We start from the raw sequence: 16621 nt of genomic DNA, 5'->3' as shown, positions 1-16621 counted from the left end.
CGGAATGTGCGATTGTCTTTTCTTTCCTATTGTGACGTATACTCAAGTGAAAACTCTTCTGTAACAAGAACAAATGTAGGGTGGGGCTTGATTCTGTCTGAGGAATTGATTGGATGATTGTGGTTTGCTATTGGTGGATCTCATGTGAGTGACAGGTTGCCCCGCCCTCGTCAAGAGGGAGGGGAAGTTATTTTAATCAAAGATTATGAAAGCACATGAATTTAAAAATAACAATAATGATGTGCACGGATAAAGCATAATTACTGCAATATTCCATAAAAAAACAAGAATTGTCTAATTTGATTTCATGGTGAGATTAAAGAAACATACTGTATTTACAAGTCATGTAAAAGTTTTTTTTTTTTCACACAGGGCACAATGATTGTCTTGAAGTTTTACTTGAATATAGACCATCAAGCTTCCAGGAAGGAAATGCCTTTACACCACTGCACTGTGCACTGTGAGTGAACCTCTCCTGTCTCCATCTTTAAAATGCTTCCGTACAAAACACACATTTTTCATGACGAGAACATTTCCTGTTTCTTCCTCCACAGAATCACTGGTCACGATGGTGCCGCTCAACTGCTTGTTGAAACTATAGGAACAAAGATCATGAACCTCAGAGATGACAAAGGAAGGTGTGTGTGTGTCTGTTCCCCACTTAAAAATATTTAAGTATAGTTAATATAGTTAGAGAGCGAAACAGAGAAACTTGAATGGTTTACAGTAGGTCACCAGCCACTACAGATGAACAAGAGGCTTTCTTTTTAAAAGCTAATGTCAAAAAGCCACCGATATTTTATTATTATTACCATTACCATTTAGTTTAATTTTTTTTCGGATATTACTTTTCATGTTTATGTGTAATATAGCTGTTTGTGACTGTAAGGTCTGCAAAGTTCTGCACAGAACAAATAAAGTTTTTGTCTCCCGAAAGAAAGAAGTGATTCTGAACTGAAACGAGTCGTCAGTATTTCCAGTCTCACTTCCTGCTGAATCTGCGTAGGTTTGTAACAGATTTGCATAATGCCAGTCTATGTTCTTCATTGGCTGCCGTGAACAACAGCAGCTCTCAGAAAGGCGGGGTTTAGAGAGACCGAATCCTTGATCGAACCGTTTCAGACACTGAGAGAAAAGAGCTGATGCTGCAGTGAATATTATGAGAAAGTGTTTTTTTATTTTTTATAATAGGGGCATATATTTGCCCCTTTAATATTCTCAGTGTATTTTGTCTACAGGACTCCACTACATGCATCTGCACATGCAGGAAATATGGCAGCACTGCATCTGGCGTTGACCTGCGGTTCAGATGTAAACTCAGTCGATAACACCGGACGCTCTGCATTAATTGTTGCTGCTGAAAATGGGCACACGTCTGCTGTCGGTTTGTATTGTTTTTATTGTCTAGTGCTTTCTATTAACGTGTGTAGAGTGGTTGTGTGTTCCATTGATTTTAAAATATGTTTTCTTTAGTAGTCTTATTGATCTGCTCAAAACTTATTTGGTTCTAGACATCTTGCTTCATCAGTACAGAGCGGACCTCTCACTGCTGGACATCAACAGGAACTCGGCACTTCACCTGGCTTGTAGAAGAGTAATGTACCCTAGCTCTCATAGTGTCCTAAATTACACAACACGTTTACATGCAACCAAATAATCCATTAGTAATCGGATTGATGACTCAATCGGACTGAAAAGCCTTCATGCAAACGCCTTAATCGATCGGATTGAGCTCGATGAAAAATTTCGATCGGATTGAAAGGGGTGGTTTATTCCTTTTCTAATCCGATCGAGAGAACATGTAAACACTTGATCTGATTGAAAACCGAAACTGAAAGGACTGCGCATGTGCAATGACGTCGCAGTGTGCGCACGTCAAAAGATTATTCCGATTTGAAGATTGTGATATATAAACGCGCACATTAACCCGATCACATGTTTAGCGTTCATGTGAACACTACATTCAGATTCATCAATCAAATTGCAAAACAAAAGTTGTGCATGTAAACATAGCCAGTGATCATCACGTGTTTAACTCAACAGGGTCATGAAATGTGTGCTCTTCTCATTCTGGCTGAGATTGACGACCCCTCGCTCATCAATGCCGCAAATAGTGCACTTCAAACGTGAGCATTCCCATATTATAAGTGTATGTGTGTATTGATTGTTAGGTTATTTTCACAGCTGAAGTTTTTCTATCTACACACCACTAGGCCTCTGCATATTGCAGCGAGAAATGGTCTTGCCACCGTGGTTGAGGTCCTGCTTACTCGAGGTGCAGCGCTTCTGGCCCTAGATGAAGATGGTGAGTTTCTCCATTGCTAAGCTAGAGCCAACAGAATTAACTTCACCAATAGTCATTAGCTTTGACTGATAGATTTTGTGTTTGAAGAGACTGTAGTTGCTCACCAATCGCTAGTTTAATTATTTTCTGGTTCACCATTTCTTTATATGGTGTGCCGTTATATAGTGACAAGTACTAAATCTTCTTGCATGTTAATCTTAGTTTTTGTCTCGATCAAGACGAGCGACTTGTCATTCTGTCAAACTTGGTTTGTATTTCCATTTGAAGTCGGGTTGCCCGTCCAACAGTGGAATCTCATTTAAATCCAGAAATCCTGCTCAACACCGCTGATTTTTTCATGTCATGCAGCATGTTTGCTTTAAAAAAAAAAGTTTACAGAAAAGTTTTCTTGATGCTTAAACTCATCACGTTGCCTGGTTAGGACATAACTCATTTTTCGCTAGAAAAATAATGTGCATTTTTTTTCTGTCTTCTTTAAATTCAGTATGTGTTGTGGAGAAACTAATTCAAAGTAGCAACCATACTAACTTAATTACATTTTTCAGCCATAGCTCAGCTGTTTTTAAAACTGGTTTCCAATAACAAAAGCCAGTATATTGTGAAAAAAGCTATATTGTACATTTCCAGCTAAAAGGGAACATTCTTCTTGCAAAGATGTGAACAAATATTCCTTCTCTAACAATAATAGAATGTTCATTCAAAGTTATCAGGTCTTTAATAATGTTCTAAAAGCCTTTGCACAAAAACATTGGTAGCACTTTAATTTAGGGTCCAATTGACCTATGGCTAAGCCACGCCCCCAAATGCGATGAGCCAATCACAGTGCGCATAGCTAACCCAATACACTCGGACATTCTGCTTCCACGTCCATTGAAATGCATTGCAGTTAGTCAGTTTTCATTCGTTTTTATATGTTTTCTTGTCATTTTAAGTTTAAAATGGTCAAACGGTGTGCATGGGGTACTGTACATGCAACTCCGACACTAGGTATCCCGAGAGGCTGGGCGACGGTGTGTATTTTTTACCCTTTCCCAAGCCACATCTCAACCGAGATAAGTGTCTGCTCTGGATTAAGTTATGCGGTAGAAAAGCCTAAAAAGTTAGCCTAGTATATTACAAAACGCTGCTTTAGCAGAAGAAAAATCTAGCTATGCTAATACGGAGCTTTAAGATAGGTTTAGATAAAAAATAAGCTAGTAGCAATTACCATAGCATATTTTACAAGTCACGTCAAGTTAGATTGATAAATTGAAAGTAATAATAATACATTAATAAACTGAAAGTAAATCACACTTCTTACCCTGCAGTGCATGAACAATGCTGATCCTCTACAATGATATCTCTATCCTCTATATCTCTATCTACTGTGACAGCTGCCATAGCGCCTGTCACCGAATGTTGACTGTTTGTCCGAGTGAGTGAAGGGGGCGTGGCTTAGCCATAGGTCAATTCTCACTATTAACTAGTTGCTAATTGGCATGCATATTATTAGGATATTGGCCTTTTTTTAGTACTTATAAAGCACAAATTTATGCTTTATTCTGCATGACCATATTCTACATCCCTTAATCCACCCAATATCTAAACTTGACAACTACCTTACTAACTGTTAATAAGCAGTAATTAGGAGTTTACTGAGTTTACCATAAACTAAAGTGTGACCAAAACATCTCTACCTCATTCATGGAATGCTTTTTATGAAACGGTTTAGTTGGGATTTTGTCCAAAATTGATAAATGTTACTACTTGTTTCGGAACGTTCAGAGAACATTCAAAAGTAACAGTTCCCATGATGTTTTCAAAATAATAAAATAGGAATGTTCCTTTAAAAGTAAACACTAAAGAAGATATTCTGAAGAATATGGGTTACCAAACAGTTGATGGCAAAAGTAAAATAATGGCCATTTTGAAATATCGTCACCTTCCTAAAATAATTGCCTAAGTCATTTTTTGACAAAAATGATTGTTTTGCATAAGTCATCTCCTCATGATGCTGGCCACCTCTGGTAAAATCCCCACATCCTCAGTTGAACAGATCATGCAGTTCTACCCCTGTAGTGTAATGGCCTATGTCAAGAGTGTGACTTAGGCCATTTTATTTGGCCTAAGTCAAAAGATTTTACAAGCAATTAAAAAAATTTAAAAGGCAATTTTACAAGCTTTTCAAGATGGGAGCTGCATCAAGAAGAACGAACCTCTGAAGTTATTTTTCATTTTTTTTGTGTTTTCTGAGAAACCTGAAAAATGACTTAGGCAATTATTTTAGGAAGGTGACGATATGTTTTATAACGTTAGCAAAAAACACTTTATGATTCTTACATTAAATAATTTTTGTCAATAATTGACATGCTAGGATAACTTATCCTTACACAAATCCTTGTTTGAAATGTTTTCATAAGTATTTGCACACATTAATTGTGCCATGTTTTTAGGTCATACTCCAGCGTTGGCATGCGCTCCAAATAAAGATGTGGCGGACTGCTTGGCTCTCATCATTTCCACTATGAAGCCTTTTTCTGCTAGCACCAGCTGTGGTGTCAGTCTGATGAAGCACTGTGGCACTGCTGTATCCCATCAGCCCTTGTCCAACATACAACTGATTACAGAGGAACCGTAGGACTGAGTGAACACCAAACTATATACCTTTAACAAACTGCACCGCTCCTTCCTATCCAGACAGAAGGTGTTGGAATGTACGGTCTATTATACAACGCTACTGTTTTAGCATCATGCAGTATATACAGTAACGTATTCATTTGTAGTGCAATAAATCTTTAACAAATGCCACCATTCCATTAAATGCTGAATTCCTCCTTAATAACCAGCCATAGAAAGTCACTTCTATTATTAGAGTACAATATCTGCTACTGTTTTAGCATCATATAGTATACAAGGGCATACATGTATTCATTTGTGGTTGCATGTGTGGGTACTATAAATATGACATTTTTTACAGTGCCGTCACTTTTATCTTAGCCTATCACTAAGATTTCCCAGCTTTCTTTGGACACTTTTTATGCATTTCTGAAGAGACAACATGTGAAAAATGAATTAGAAATAACAATAGTTAGCCACCCTACCTACTCCTGACATGCCCCACAAAACACCATCACGTCAAAATAAAAGTCTCTCACTCACAGATTATGTATACTTATCCTATTTTACAGGCATAAATACTGTAATTCATAACACCTTTAGCACTTCAATTACCTAAAAATTACAAACTTAAATTACACACATAGTATCACTATTGCCATTCATGTTTTAGCTGTAACACAACAAAAAATTTTGTCAAGGTTGCACTGTGCTTTTATTTATTTCTTTCAATCATAATTTATTGTTAGTAAACAGCTTTAGTTGACTTTATCATTTGATACTGTTAACTACAGTAGATTAGCACAATATGTTTTAAATTAAAACTATAGAAAAAATAAAGTATTCTGATATACAGAAGTGTCTGATCTGAATTGTGATTGAAAAATAATTATTTGCAATATTTTATTGTTTGCATGTCTGTTTTTTTTAAATGTCATCATATTATCTTTTTTCCTCAACTTTTTCTTATCTACTCTGCTATTTTATGACTGTAGGACTGATCTGATTTGCCGCTTTTAATTTAACAGATTTGTCACAAACAACTGAACAAAAGTAAATCTCCTTTTAATACTAAATATAAACTGGAAATGCATTACAATTACGCAACACAGTTGTTTGTTAATCATGATGGGATTTACACTGTAACCAATAACCATAGGGGTCTTACAGAACAGATCGTTCCAGTCCTGGGGCCTGTTTCAGAAAGGAGGTTAAGTGAAAACTCTGAGTACGTTAACCCTGAAATGAGGGAAACTCTGGGTTTTCCATTTCAGAATGGGAGGTATGTCAAACCCGAGAAAGCAGAGTAAGTCAAGCCCGTTTTTGAAAGAGAGGTAACTTATACTCAGAGTCAGTTACCATGGTAACTTACTCTGTGAACCTAAACTGGTCGGGAGCAGGTTTTCTTATGTAAACCCAGAGTTTTTCTTTTAGTAAATGCATCTTGAGTTAAGAAGATATTTTGACTGGAAACAACAAGATAAAAATGCAAAGTAAGAAAAGCATTTTTTGCAGTGCAGTACATTCATTCATTGCACATTTTTCTATATAACATCGGAGAGGGCACATTAATAAGGCTGCTGTATCAGAGCGGGAAGGAAAGTGTGCCTCACTCTCACGCTCTTCCTGAGAGTTTTTGTGTTGTTTCCTGGACACAAACCCATGAGATCCATCAAAGAGAAGTTTTGAAAAGGTTTAAATGAGGCTAATCTGATGAATGACATTCATTTGATAACATCTTGCTGTGACCTCTGAAAGTAACCTCATAATTAGAATTTCCTTTAGGATTTCCAATGTGGTTGGATGTATCGATGACGCACATAATCCCATCATCACACCTTCCGAAAATGAAACAGATTACTGAATAGAAGGATGCCAGATGGAAGGATAGTCCATGTTGTATGGATATATGCTGTAACCACCACAGCTGTTAAATAAACACTAATTATTCACAATTTATTTGGTCATCTTTATTTCCTACAAATACAAAAGCAACAGTTATTCTTTTTCCTGTTGGATTTTAATATTCTTCCAGTATTGTGTATCTCCTCTTCATCTATCAGTGGTGGTGCAGGTCCTCTGCCTTCTTGCTGTTGGCCCAGTAGAAGTCAAATGATAATTTCATTAGCCTAATTAAAAAAAATTGTAACAGGTTGGATTAGAGAATATTTAATTATGTGAAAAGAGCATTATACTATGTGGAAACAGCTGCTGCACATTGAAATAGACACTGAATTATAAATATTTATGTTTGTAAAGTCATGTAGCCTACAGCCATGAGCCTTTTATGCTTGAAGATTTAATTGATTGAATTATAAATTTATTGTTCATTTTTAGTTGCCGTCAATTTATTTATTTTGCCTGTGGGATACCATGAAAATGAGTATTAGTTCAAAAACTTACATTTCTGTCAGTTTTCACCTGATAATATAACAGTGATTAAGAATTATACTTGTGTATTGACTCGGAAGTATGCAGACGTCTTTTTGTCGAGTTCTGTTGCCATGGTGAATCGTAGTTTCGGAGCTCCATTGATCATGGCTTTTCATAGTCATGGTGCACGTGTTTAACTCAGAGTGATTAAACTAACTCAGCTGTTCTGAAATTGAAAACTGAGAGTTTTCCATCACAGGGTAAATCAACTCAGAGTTCAAGTTTTAACTCAGAGTTGGTTGAACCTCCTTATTGAAATTGGTCAAAACTGCGTTGTAGCCATGGAAAAAAAAATCACAATATATTAATAGGTATGATGCAAAACACGTTCACTATATCGCTGAGCAGCCCAGCTGATGTAACCATTTCATATAAGCAAAAAGGCTTTCAATTCTGTGCTGTATTATGAAAATAAACATGGTCAATGACGCACTTTTGACTAAATTGACCTTGTTACTTATATTGCATAGAGGTTGAAGTTCTTATCTAGTCATCATATGGTTTGTGGTTCAAACTAGGGGCATGTGGCAGAAATTATGATGATTTTTTTTTAAATAACATTTTTATAGATGTAAAAGTTTCCAGGTCAAAGACATTGGAAATCTATTAGGTGAAATTCCTTATTGAGCAGATTCCCAGTGATTTTAGCCACAAGATTTCGCAGAGCAAAGGTAAATGTGAACGTGCCTATTACACAGTCTCAAAATTGAGAGCATTAATGAGTAAACCAGATTTTTTTTTGTATGTTTATATTAAAACTGTCACAAAAATGTCTCATGTATAATAATACAGTGACATACGGAGCCCCAAAGGGGATATGGTGATGAAAAAAAAAGAGATGCGAGGAAAAACATGTGTTTGCTTGCAAATCTTTTGCGAGAGACTTTGCATTCGCTTGCAAAACTTTTGTGAGAAACTTTTCATTTAAAATATTTAAACAAATATAAATTAAGTTTAATTAGTAGGGTCATAAAAAACAAATATCCCCTCCAGACATCACTTTTGGCCAGTACTATTTATTAAATAAATAAATAAAAATCCTCTCATGCACAAGGCACAAGGTAGGCCGCTCCATTAGTCCATCCATTTCTCCACTTTGACCCATTCAGGGGTGCGTTTCCCGAAAGCATCGTTAGCCAACTATGGTCGCAAGTTCCCTCGTTACCAATACAGTTCAATGGACATTGCGATGAACTTGCGACCATAGTTGGCCAACGATGCTTTCGGGAAACGCACCCCAGGCTGATTTGCTGAGCGATTGTGAATATGATGGATTATCATTATCACATTAGCCACTATAGAGGCATTGCCTCTCACATTACTTTCACATTACTTTAATGAAATGGGCTCAAAATAGGCTCTCAATCAGTGTTGAAAAAGTTTTAATGGTTGCATGTTCATAATGGTTTAGGAGTTAATGGTTTAGGAGTCACTGGTTCAAAACCCTGTGTGACTGACATTGATTACAATGGTAAGCACAATATACTGCACATGAACTTAAAATTGGTCTCATGGAGTGAAACTTCTTATTTAGGAATCCAAGCAGCTCCCAAATCAAATCATGATCACATAGTTTTCCATTTCTGGCTGGAAACTTTTTTAGCTTGCTAAAAAAATTTCATGTGTTTAGGAACACCTACTTTTTCTAACTCATCCTAGGATGCTCATCTAATTTTCACGAAAATGTTCAGGCTTGTCCAATATTTTTTTAATAATAATAATACGTTTTATTTATATAGCGCCTTTCAAGTATCCAAGGACACTTACAAGAAAATACAGAAGTACAAGCAAAGTATTGTACAGCAGTCAAACATGTAAACATACAGCATGGCAGATAATGACTTAACAAGTATTGAAATATCAGAAAGGGGAACCAATCAGTTGCAAAACTATGTGAATAAATTCGTTTTTAAGGTCTGTAGTGATGAGACGGATGAGATTCTGAATGCCCAAAAGTTGACCGTTTGAACTTAAAACAAGCAGGTTGTCTGAACTAGATCTAAGAGTATGGGCAGGAGCGTAAGGCTGAATAAAGTCTTGAAGGTGAGGGTAGATATGAAGGTGCTAAACCATGACAGGCCTTATAAAGTAAGACAAGTAGTTTGAACTGAATGCAATAGTTCAGTGTAGATGGTGAAGGATTGGAGTGATGTGAGCAGATGTAAGGGCGCGAGCAGCAGAGTTTTGTAGCATTTGCAGCCGATTAAGGGCTTTAGCTGGAAGGCCACTACATGACAATTTAATGATCTGGCCAAGAGGAAGCATATAAATTAAAAATAGTAGTGGACCAAGTACCGAACCTTGAGGTACACCACAGGAGATTGTGAAGAAGCAAGATTTGTGTTTGTTAATGCAAATGAATTGTCTATCCGAGAGATATGAAGTTAACCACTGAAGGAAAAAGGAGTGTTGAATGGCAGATCCAGGAGAACCAAGAGGCTGATGTCCATTGTCAGATGCCAGGAGAAAGTTCATGCAGGTTATGTTTATCCAAGTGAGACTGCAATTTTGTGACAACCACCTTTTAAGTACTTAAGCTAAGAAGTTTTTGAGTAAATGAGTTGGAATTAGGTTAGATTTAGTAATCAGATGTATTAGTAGTTAAGATTGAGAGCGGGTGGACAGACTGAGAAGGAGAAAGATCTGTAGGAGCAGATGGGGGCAAAAGCTGGGTAGATATTGTCAATGTGATGTAGGAAAAAAGTTTCACAAGGCTCAATAGAGCCAATAATTGTAAAAGATGATGGTTTGACAAGTTTGTTAATCTCAGAGAAAAGAGTCCTAGGGTTTACACTTTGCTTCATTAATAACACTGAAAGGTAGGTAGAGCGTGTGAATAAGCAATAGCGAGTCGTTCAATACGCCTACCCTTAGCTTTCATTGCTCTAAGTTCAGGGGTAAATCATGGGGAGGAATGATTTGAGGGGACAGTTCTTGTTTTTAATGGGGCAAATTTCTCCAAGGCATTAGATATAGTGTCATTATATATTGAAATAATCTCATCGGGACAAGAGAGACTGAGAGAGAATGGCAGAGAGGAAGCAACAATAACAGTAGAGAATTTATAATTTTAATTTATAGATGTGCAATTTTTTAAAAGTTCTGAGAAACCTGGAAAACATTAAATTTGATGAAGTTCTAGTCTTGGGCACAATAACTTACAAATCTTGACAATTGTCCTCACTTTATCCACATTTTCCATCCGCTTGGAACCTGCTTATTGGTGCTTGTTTTTGGCTCCGTTTATCAGACATATTTTAGCTAACAAAAATTGCCATTTAAAAAATTACTGAATAAGATGAATGCTGAAACTGATAATCAAAAGTTGACTAACAATCAGAAGTTGGGCTAAAAACTATAATAGTTTAGTGTGTCCATTCTGAGACGGTGAAACAAGTGGAGAAACTTATTCACTAATTGAGAAATACATCATAAAATATGTGACTTTACAAGACTGGACAATCTATAGAGTTAAACCAACATACATGAAAGCTCAAAGTTCAAAGTTTATCAATGCATGTCTTCAGATGAGACATGACAAATAGCTGCTCGCCAAAACCATTTTGCAATGATTGTTGCTCCATTACTAAACTAAATCATCTTTTGAGTGTTCGCCGCGTCTCCTTGCCGTTGCTTACTGAAGTTCCCCCCACACCAGGACTTGGTGTCGACCGGTTCCCATTTCCACCACTCGCTCGTCCAGCCGGCTGTGGATTAGTGGAGTTTCCAGAGCTTTGAGAATTCACCCCATTTCCATTGGGAGTGTCATTACCTTCAAAGAATAAAATATTTGGTAACATTTTAGTTTAGGGCCCAATTCTCACCATTAACTAGTTGCTTATTACTAGGACATTGGCTGTTTATTAGTACTTATAAAGTACATATAAATGCCTTATTCTGCATGACCATATTCAACATCCCTTAATCCACCCAAGACTTACATTTTACAACTACCTTACTAACTGTTAAGCAGTAATTAGGAGTGTAATGAGGCAAAAATCGTAGTTAGTAGTTAATACTGAGAATTGGACCCAACTAGGATCCCGAAATGTGCTTTAATTCTTACAAAGGAAAAAAATCAAGGTAGTGGTTCACTGCAAAAAGCACTTGCCACACTATATAATTATACCTGCATTGGCTCCAGTGCTGCTGTTCAGGTTGCTCTGGTCATTCAGTCCCTGACAGGTAACAAGAAGAAAGTCAATTACCATGACTAGTGGCTAATTTTTTTAATTTTTCTTTTTTTTAATAGTGAATAGGTTCATTTTTTAAAAGGCCATATGATGCTTTTTAACGTTTTCCTTTTACTTCCATAGTATTTTCTTTTTTCAATGGTGCCCACAAATGTTTGGTTCTTCAAAATATGTTATTTTGTACAGAACAAAGAAATTTATACAGGTTTGGAACAACTTGAGGGTGAATAAATGATGACAGAGTTTTCATTTTTGGGCGAACTAACATCACTTTAATTCTATCAAACAGAGAACACTGAGGCCTAAAACGCCTCGATCGAAGTCCAAAAATTACTTCTGCAAATGTCTATATCACAGTGTGAAATATTAGCATAATGCCCGCCCAAAGGCATACGCAAAGAAAGAAGGTGAGGTTTCAGTGAATTGAAGTGTTTGGATGTGAAAGCAAAAGCGCTTTCGCTTTCAGAAGTTAATCAGAGGTTTAGATTTACTCATAAAGTTCCAGAGCAATACAATCCAAAAGTTTGCTTGTGCACAGTGCATTTTACAGCGGACAGCTTTCTGAACCTCGAAGTCGTACTTGCAAGTTCTGATTGATCGTCTTGATCATCCGCATTTTCAGAATCCGACTCGAACCGATATGGTAAAACCAACACCATTTTTTTTAACTGTGTGTTCATAATTGCTTTAGAAGCCTTGGAAGCTGGAGCTCGCGATTATGGTATTGCACCAATGCTACATTTTTCTATATATCCTAATAATTTGCTAACAAACATGTATTCATTACTTCAATGAGCTCATTGTTTCTGCCTTAAATTAATACATTATTAGATAACTGTGATTTGTATATGTACATTTCTGAAATGCATAACTTGGACACAGTCACCTCTGATAACAGATCACTCTAAATTGTAATGTGGACTCATGCATTTTCTGTAAAGCTGCTTTGAAGCTATATACAGACCCTTTCCAAAAAATTAGAATATCATGGAAAAGTTTATTTATTTCCATAATTCCATTCAAAACGTTAAACTTCCATATATTATAGATTCAGGGCCCACAACTTAAACGATTTCAAGTATTTAGTTGTTTATTTGTACATAATTTGGGCTTCCAGCTCATAAAACCCACGAAAACAGGATTTCAAAAAAATTGAATATTACATGAAATCACACAGTAATTACACAGTGATACCATGGTCATTGAACCAGGTTTTGGTTCTTTTGGCAGTGTGGGCCGGTGCAAATCCTGCTGGAAAATGAAGTCAGCATCTCCATAAAGCTTGTCTGCTGAAGGAAGCATGAAGTGCTCTGGAAATGTCCTGGTAGACGGCTGCGTTGAGTGGACAGCACAGTGGACCAACACCAGCCGATGACATGGCTCCCCAAACCAACACAGACTGTGGAAACTTCACACTGGACTTCAAGCATCTTGGATTGTGTGCCTCTCCATTCTTCCTCCAGACTCTGGGACCTTGGTTTCCAAATGAGATGCAAAATTTGCTCTCATCAGAAAAGAGGACTTTGGTCCACTGTGCTTTATTAAATCCAGAGTCAACGCAGCCGTCTACCAGGACATTTTCAGAGCACTTCATGCTTCCTTCATTTTCCAGCAGGATTTGCACCGGCCCACACTGCCAAAAGAACCAAAACCTGGTTCAATGACCATGGTATCACTGTGTAATTACTGTGTGATTTCATGTAATATTCAAATTTTTTGAAATCCTGTTTTCGTGGGTTTTATGAGCTGGAAGCCCAAATTATGTACAAATAAACAACTAAATACTTGAAATCGTTTAAGTTGTGGGCCCTGAATCTATAATCTATGGAAGTTTAACGTTTTGAATGGAATTATGGAAATAAATAAACTTTTCCATGATATTCTAATTTTTTGGAAAGGGTCTGTATATTGTGAAAAGCGCTATACAAATAAATGTGAATTGAATTGAACTGAATGGTAAGGGCCATTACATTTCCGACACTCGCTTCAGATGACCAATCACAATGCACTGGGTCAGCTGGCCAATCAGAGCACTTTTCGGAACACAATCAGTGAATTTCAGACAGACTGGGAACAGAATTGCTGCAAAAATGTACAGTATGTGAAAAATAATGTGTTTTTTTAACATTAAAAGCATGTTAATCCATTCTAGTACACCCAATAAATTAAATAATGTATTTTAAAACAGCATCATATGGCAAATCCACAGAAATAAATCTAGAAGACGTACCGTTTTATTCATCTGGGACAGATATTCTGGATTTGGCTCACTAAAGTTTGGCACCTCAGAATACACCATGCAGAATCTTACAAATTGGATACAAACACATGAATTTATTCACAATGATATATATATTCACAATGATATATATATATATATATATAATACAATACAATATGCAAAAATTAAAATTTTATGTTAACCTTTTACCATGTCTTGGAGTATTGCAATAATATCATATCGTGAGTTCAGTATCGTGGTATGTATCGTATCGTATCGTATCGTTACACCCCTAAAAAATATGAATGATTAAATAAAATGAAATGGTTGATGATTAAAACTTACTCTCCAATCTTCTGTAGTTCACCTCCTCTTCCAGTGTACAGTGTCAAACAGCCTTTAAAAACTGAGGCGTAACTGCAGCAAAATACAAATATAGACAGTTCTGTAGACTGTAAAACATTTATGCTGGTATATGAAGAGAATCAAGTATTTTGCACTATAATTGACTGTTCATTTGAGGTAGAACGTCTTTTGAGCATAGTCAGCATGTTAAAATGTCTGTTAAAAAGACGACTTTCTATGTGCATCACTGATATTAAACGCAGTCTCACCCTTTGGTAAGTCTGATGATGTCCCCAGCCTGAATGAGTCCACCGACTTCATCCCAAACCGAGATGCTGATGCTGCCCGTCTTGTCGGCCACTTTACACGTGCGCACCTCATGACCGTCTTTGGTCTTCGTCACTCGTCCTTGAAGAAGAGAAGATTCAGAGTTCAGATACTTTAGACTATTATTATAGCTGATAAATATGTATTATAGAAGGCCTGAACGGTGTATCGTAATAAACAACCGTAGGGGTTTAAGTGATAGAACACACTCCACCGACCCTGTCTGTTTCATGTTCTTGTTTGTGGAAATTCATGAGCATACAATATCAAAGGTCCAATAAAGAGAAGCGTCTTTGCCTTCAGTTAATGTTAATGCAACCTCATAATTTTATAAGGTATTTTAATATATAAGGTAAATTACCTTATTTTAATAAGCCCTATTTTCTGATTTAGTACATGAGATTAACCCTGTTGACTTCATTCAGCTGCTGGAGTGCTTAGAATGTAAGTGTCTTTCATAAACATTATGGGACTCATTCTTCATTTACTTTATTGACTCACAAATGACAGAATAATAACAACCCTAGTGGAAAAAAGTATACTACAAACCCATTAACATATTGATATTGATTATTTTGAGTACTTCTTTATTGCACAATGCACATTTATTAATATTAAGTATAAAATGTGCTTTAATATCACTATTAGTAAAAATAGTATAATCTCTGTATAATATCTTTAAATGCAAGATATTTAAAGTGTGCCTAAAGTATACTTCAAATATAAAACGCACAATCAAATATACTTATATTTAAGTATATTTTTAGTTGGACTATTTCCAGATAACTAAAGTGCATTTATACAAGGAATTTCATCACTCAAACGTTCATTCAGTCAAATTAATTGTTCCAATTTAGCAGACTTTTAAGTATATCAATTTAGTATACTAAAAGACCAATTGCATGATATTTATATTAAGAACATAAATATATAAACCTATTTGTAGTATACTTAGCATAAAATAAATGTTTTTCAAATTAATTTTGGTATATTTATTTTTCACTAGGGAAGATACATCATGGAACATAATATTATAAGTGAAATGTCTGAGAAAAGGTTTTCAGTTTTACAATTTACAAATCTTTTTGTTTTAAATTTCCTAGATAAGGAAGATACATTTCCTAGATAAATTTCCTTTAATAAGCCCTATTTTATATAAATGTATACAATACATATTTTAAAATGTTATCGCAAAATTGGTGCTGCCATTTCAAAAATCGCCACCTTTATTTTCTTCTTAACAGTTCCTAGTCATAGTGAAGCATTGACAATATTATTTTTGTAAAGTTTCTAGCATTTCAGAAAAAAAACGTATTAAATATTTACCATCTGAATAACATTGTTTTTTCTGTTTATTACAGTAAAGTTATAATCTGTATTGCATAACGTACAGTATCATGGACACTCAGCTGTTGTCCATTACTTTGGTGTCAGTTAACTTAAAAAACACATACCGGTATTTGGGTTTTGGAAACAGTCAGTCAAGTGTGTCGAAACTTTTATATGACCGTATTTTGAATATGATAATAACAGCACTAAAACGAGTATTGTTGGCTCCTGTATGTTCAATTGTTTGTGGTTTTCCTGAAATGTGAAAGGTTAACGCAGAGTTATTATGATCATGTCTTATGTTGTTTCTCTGGCAGCATGTGATGTGTTGTTTGGACACCTGTTTCCAGCACGATGAAGATGACATTGAGATTCTTGAGTCCAGGTTTAATGTCCTTCACATGAGTCTCTGTGCTCATGATCAGTCTGCTTCTGCGCAAATCCTGCAAAACCTGATGCACAACATGCCAGTCCACATCTGATGCATTTTACACTCAGTGTTTCATATCAAGACATTTATAATTAAAGATGCATGCATGCAAACAACTTTTTGGTAACTAACTGTGATGAAGCATGCACGTGCGACACTGACAGCTGATCAACAATATTAAACAAACCAGGAAACTAATGAAAACACTTACTGGTTAGCATTGAGCTACGGTTGCACGGACTCTTTTAAAGGTAGCCTACTGTTTCTCGTCATCTGCTACGCTTTGTGTGAACAATCCGGAACAGACTCCGGAATAGGCTCGTAATATGAATAAAGACGCTGAATGTTCTGACAGCTGTCAATCATCACAGTTTCTCTGGACAGTCAACTACCGTTTACAGTGGTATTTTTTTTTTTTTTTTTTTTTAACGTCATGACGCAAT

At 36.1% G+C, this 16621-nt stretch overlaps 2 protein-coding genes across 5 annotated transcripts in view; one reads left to right on the top strand and one right to left on the bottom strand.

Annotated features, from left to right (window-relative positions):
* ankrd52b (ankyrin repeat domain 52b) overlaps positions 1-6853 on the top strand; it is a 29842-nt gene extending 22989 nt beyond the window's left edge. For 3 of the 4 annotated variants that reach the window (XM_084101021.1, XM_084101020.1, XM_084101018.1), the window contains exons 22-28: positions 373-460; positions 555-638; positions 1239-1384; positions 1512-1594; positions 2044-2126; positions 2214-2305; positions 4738-5754. In XM_084101021.1, coding sequence (XP_083957147.1) covers positions 373-460; positions 555-638; positions 1239-1384; positions 1512-1594; positions 2044-2126; positions 2214-2305; positions 4738-4922 — 761 coding nt within the window. In that variant the 3' untranslated portion in view covers positions 4923-5754. Of the gene's footprint in view, positions 1-372; positions 461-554; positions 639-1238; positions 1385-1511; positions 1595-2043; positions 2127-2213; positions 2306-4737 lie in introns of all 4 variants that reach the window. The other variant, XM_084101019.1, reaches the window with a different exon arrangement.
* A 3528-nt stretch (positions 6854-10381) lies between these two features.
* nabp2 (nucleic acid binding protein 2) lies at positions 10382-16621 on the bottom strand. Its single transcript, XM_084100941.1, has 7 exons — positions 16390-16621; positions 16089-16200; positions 14362-14500; positions 14093-14164; positions 13757-13832; positions 11463-11511; positions 10382-11105 (listed from the first exon to the last, which is right to left on the bottom strand). Exons 2-7 carry the CDS (start codon positions 16165-16167, stop codon positions 10930-10932), a joined length of 591 nt encoding a protein of 196 aa, XP_083957067.1. The 5' UTR covers positions 16168-16200; positions 16390-16621; the 3' UTR covers positions 10382-10929.

Source organism: Abramis brama, assembly GCF_963993115.1.
Source record: "Abramis brama genome assembly, chromosome: 23".
Lineage (NCBI taxonomy): Eukaryota > Metazoa > Chordata > Actinopteri > Cypriniformes > Leuciscidae > Abramis > Abramis brama.
This window is presented reverse-complemented; position numbering and strand designations above follow the sequence as displayed.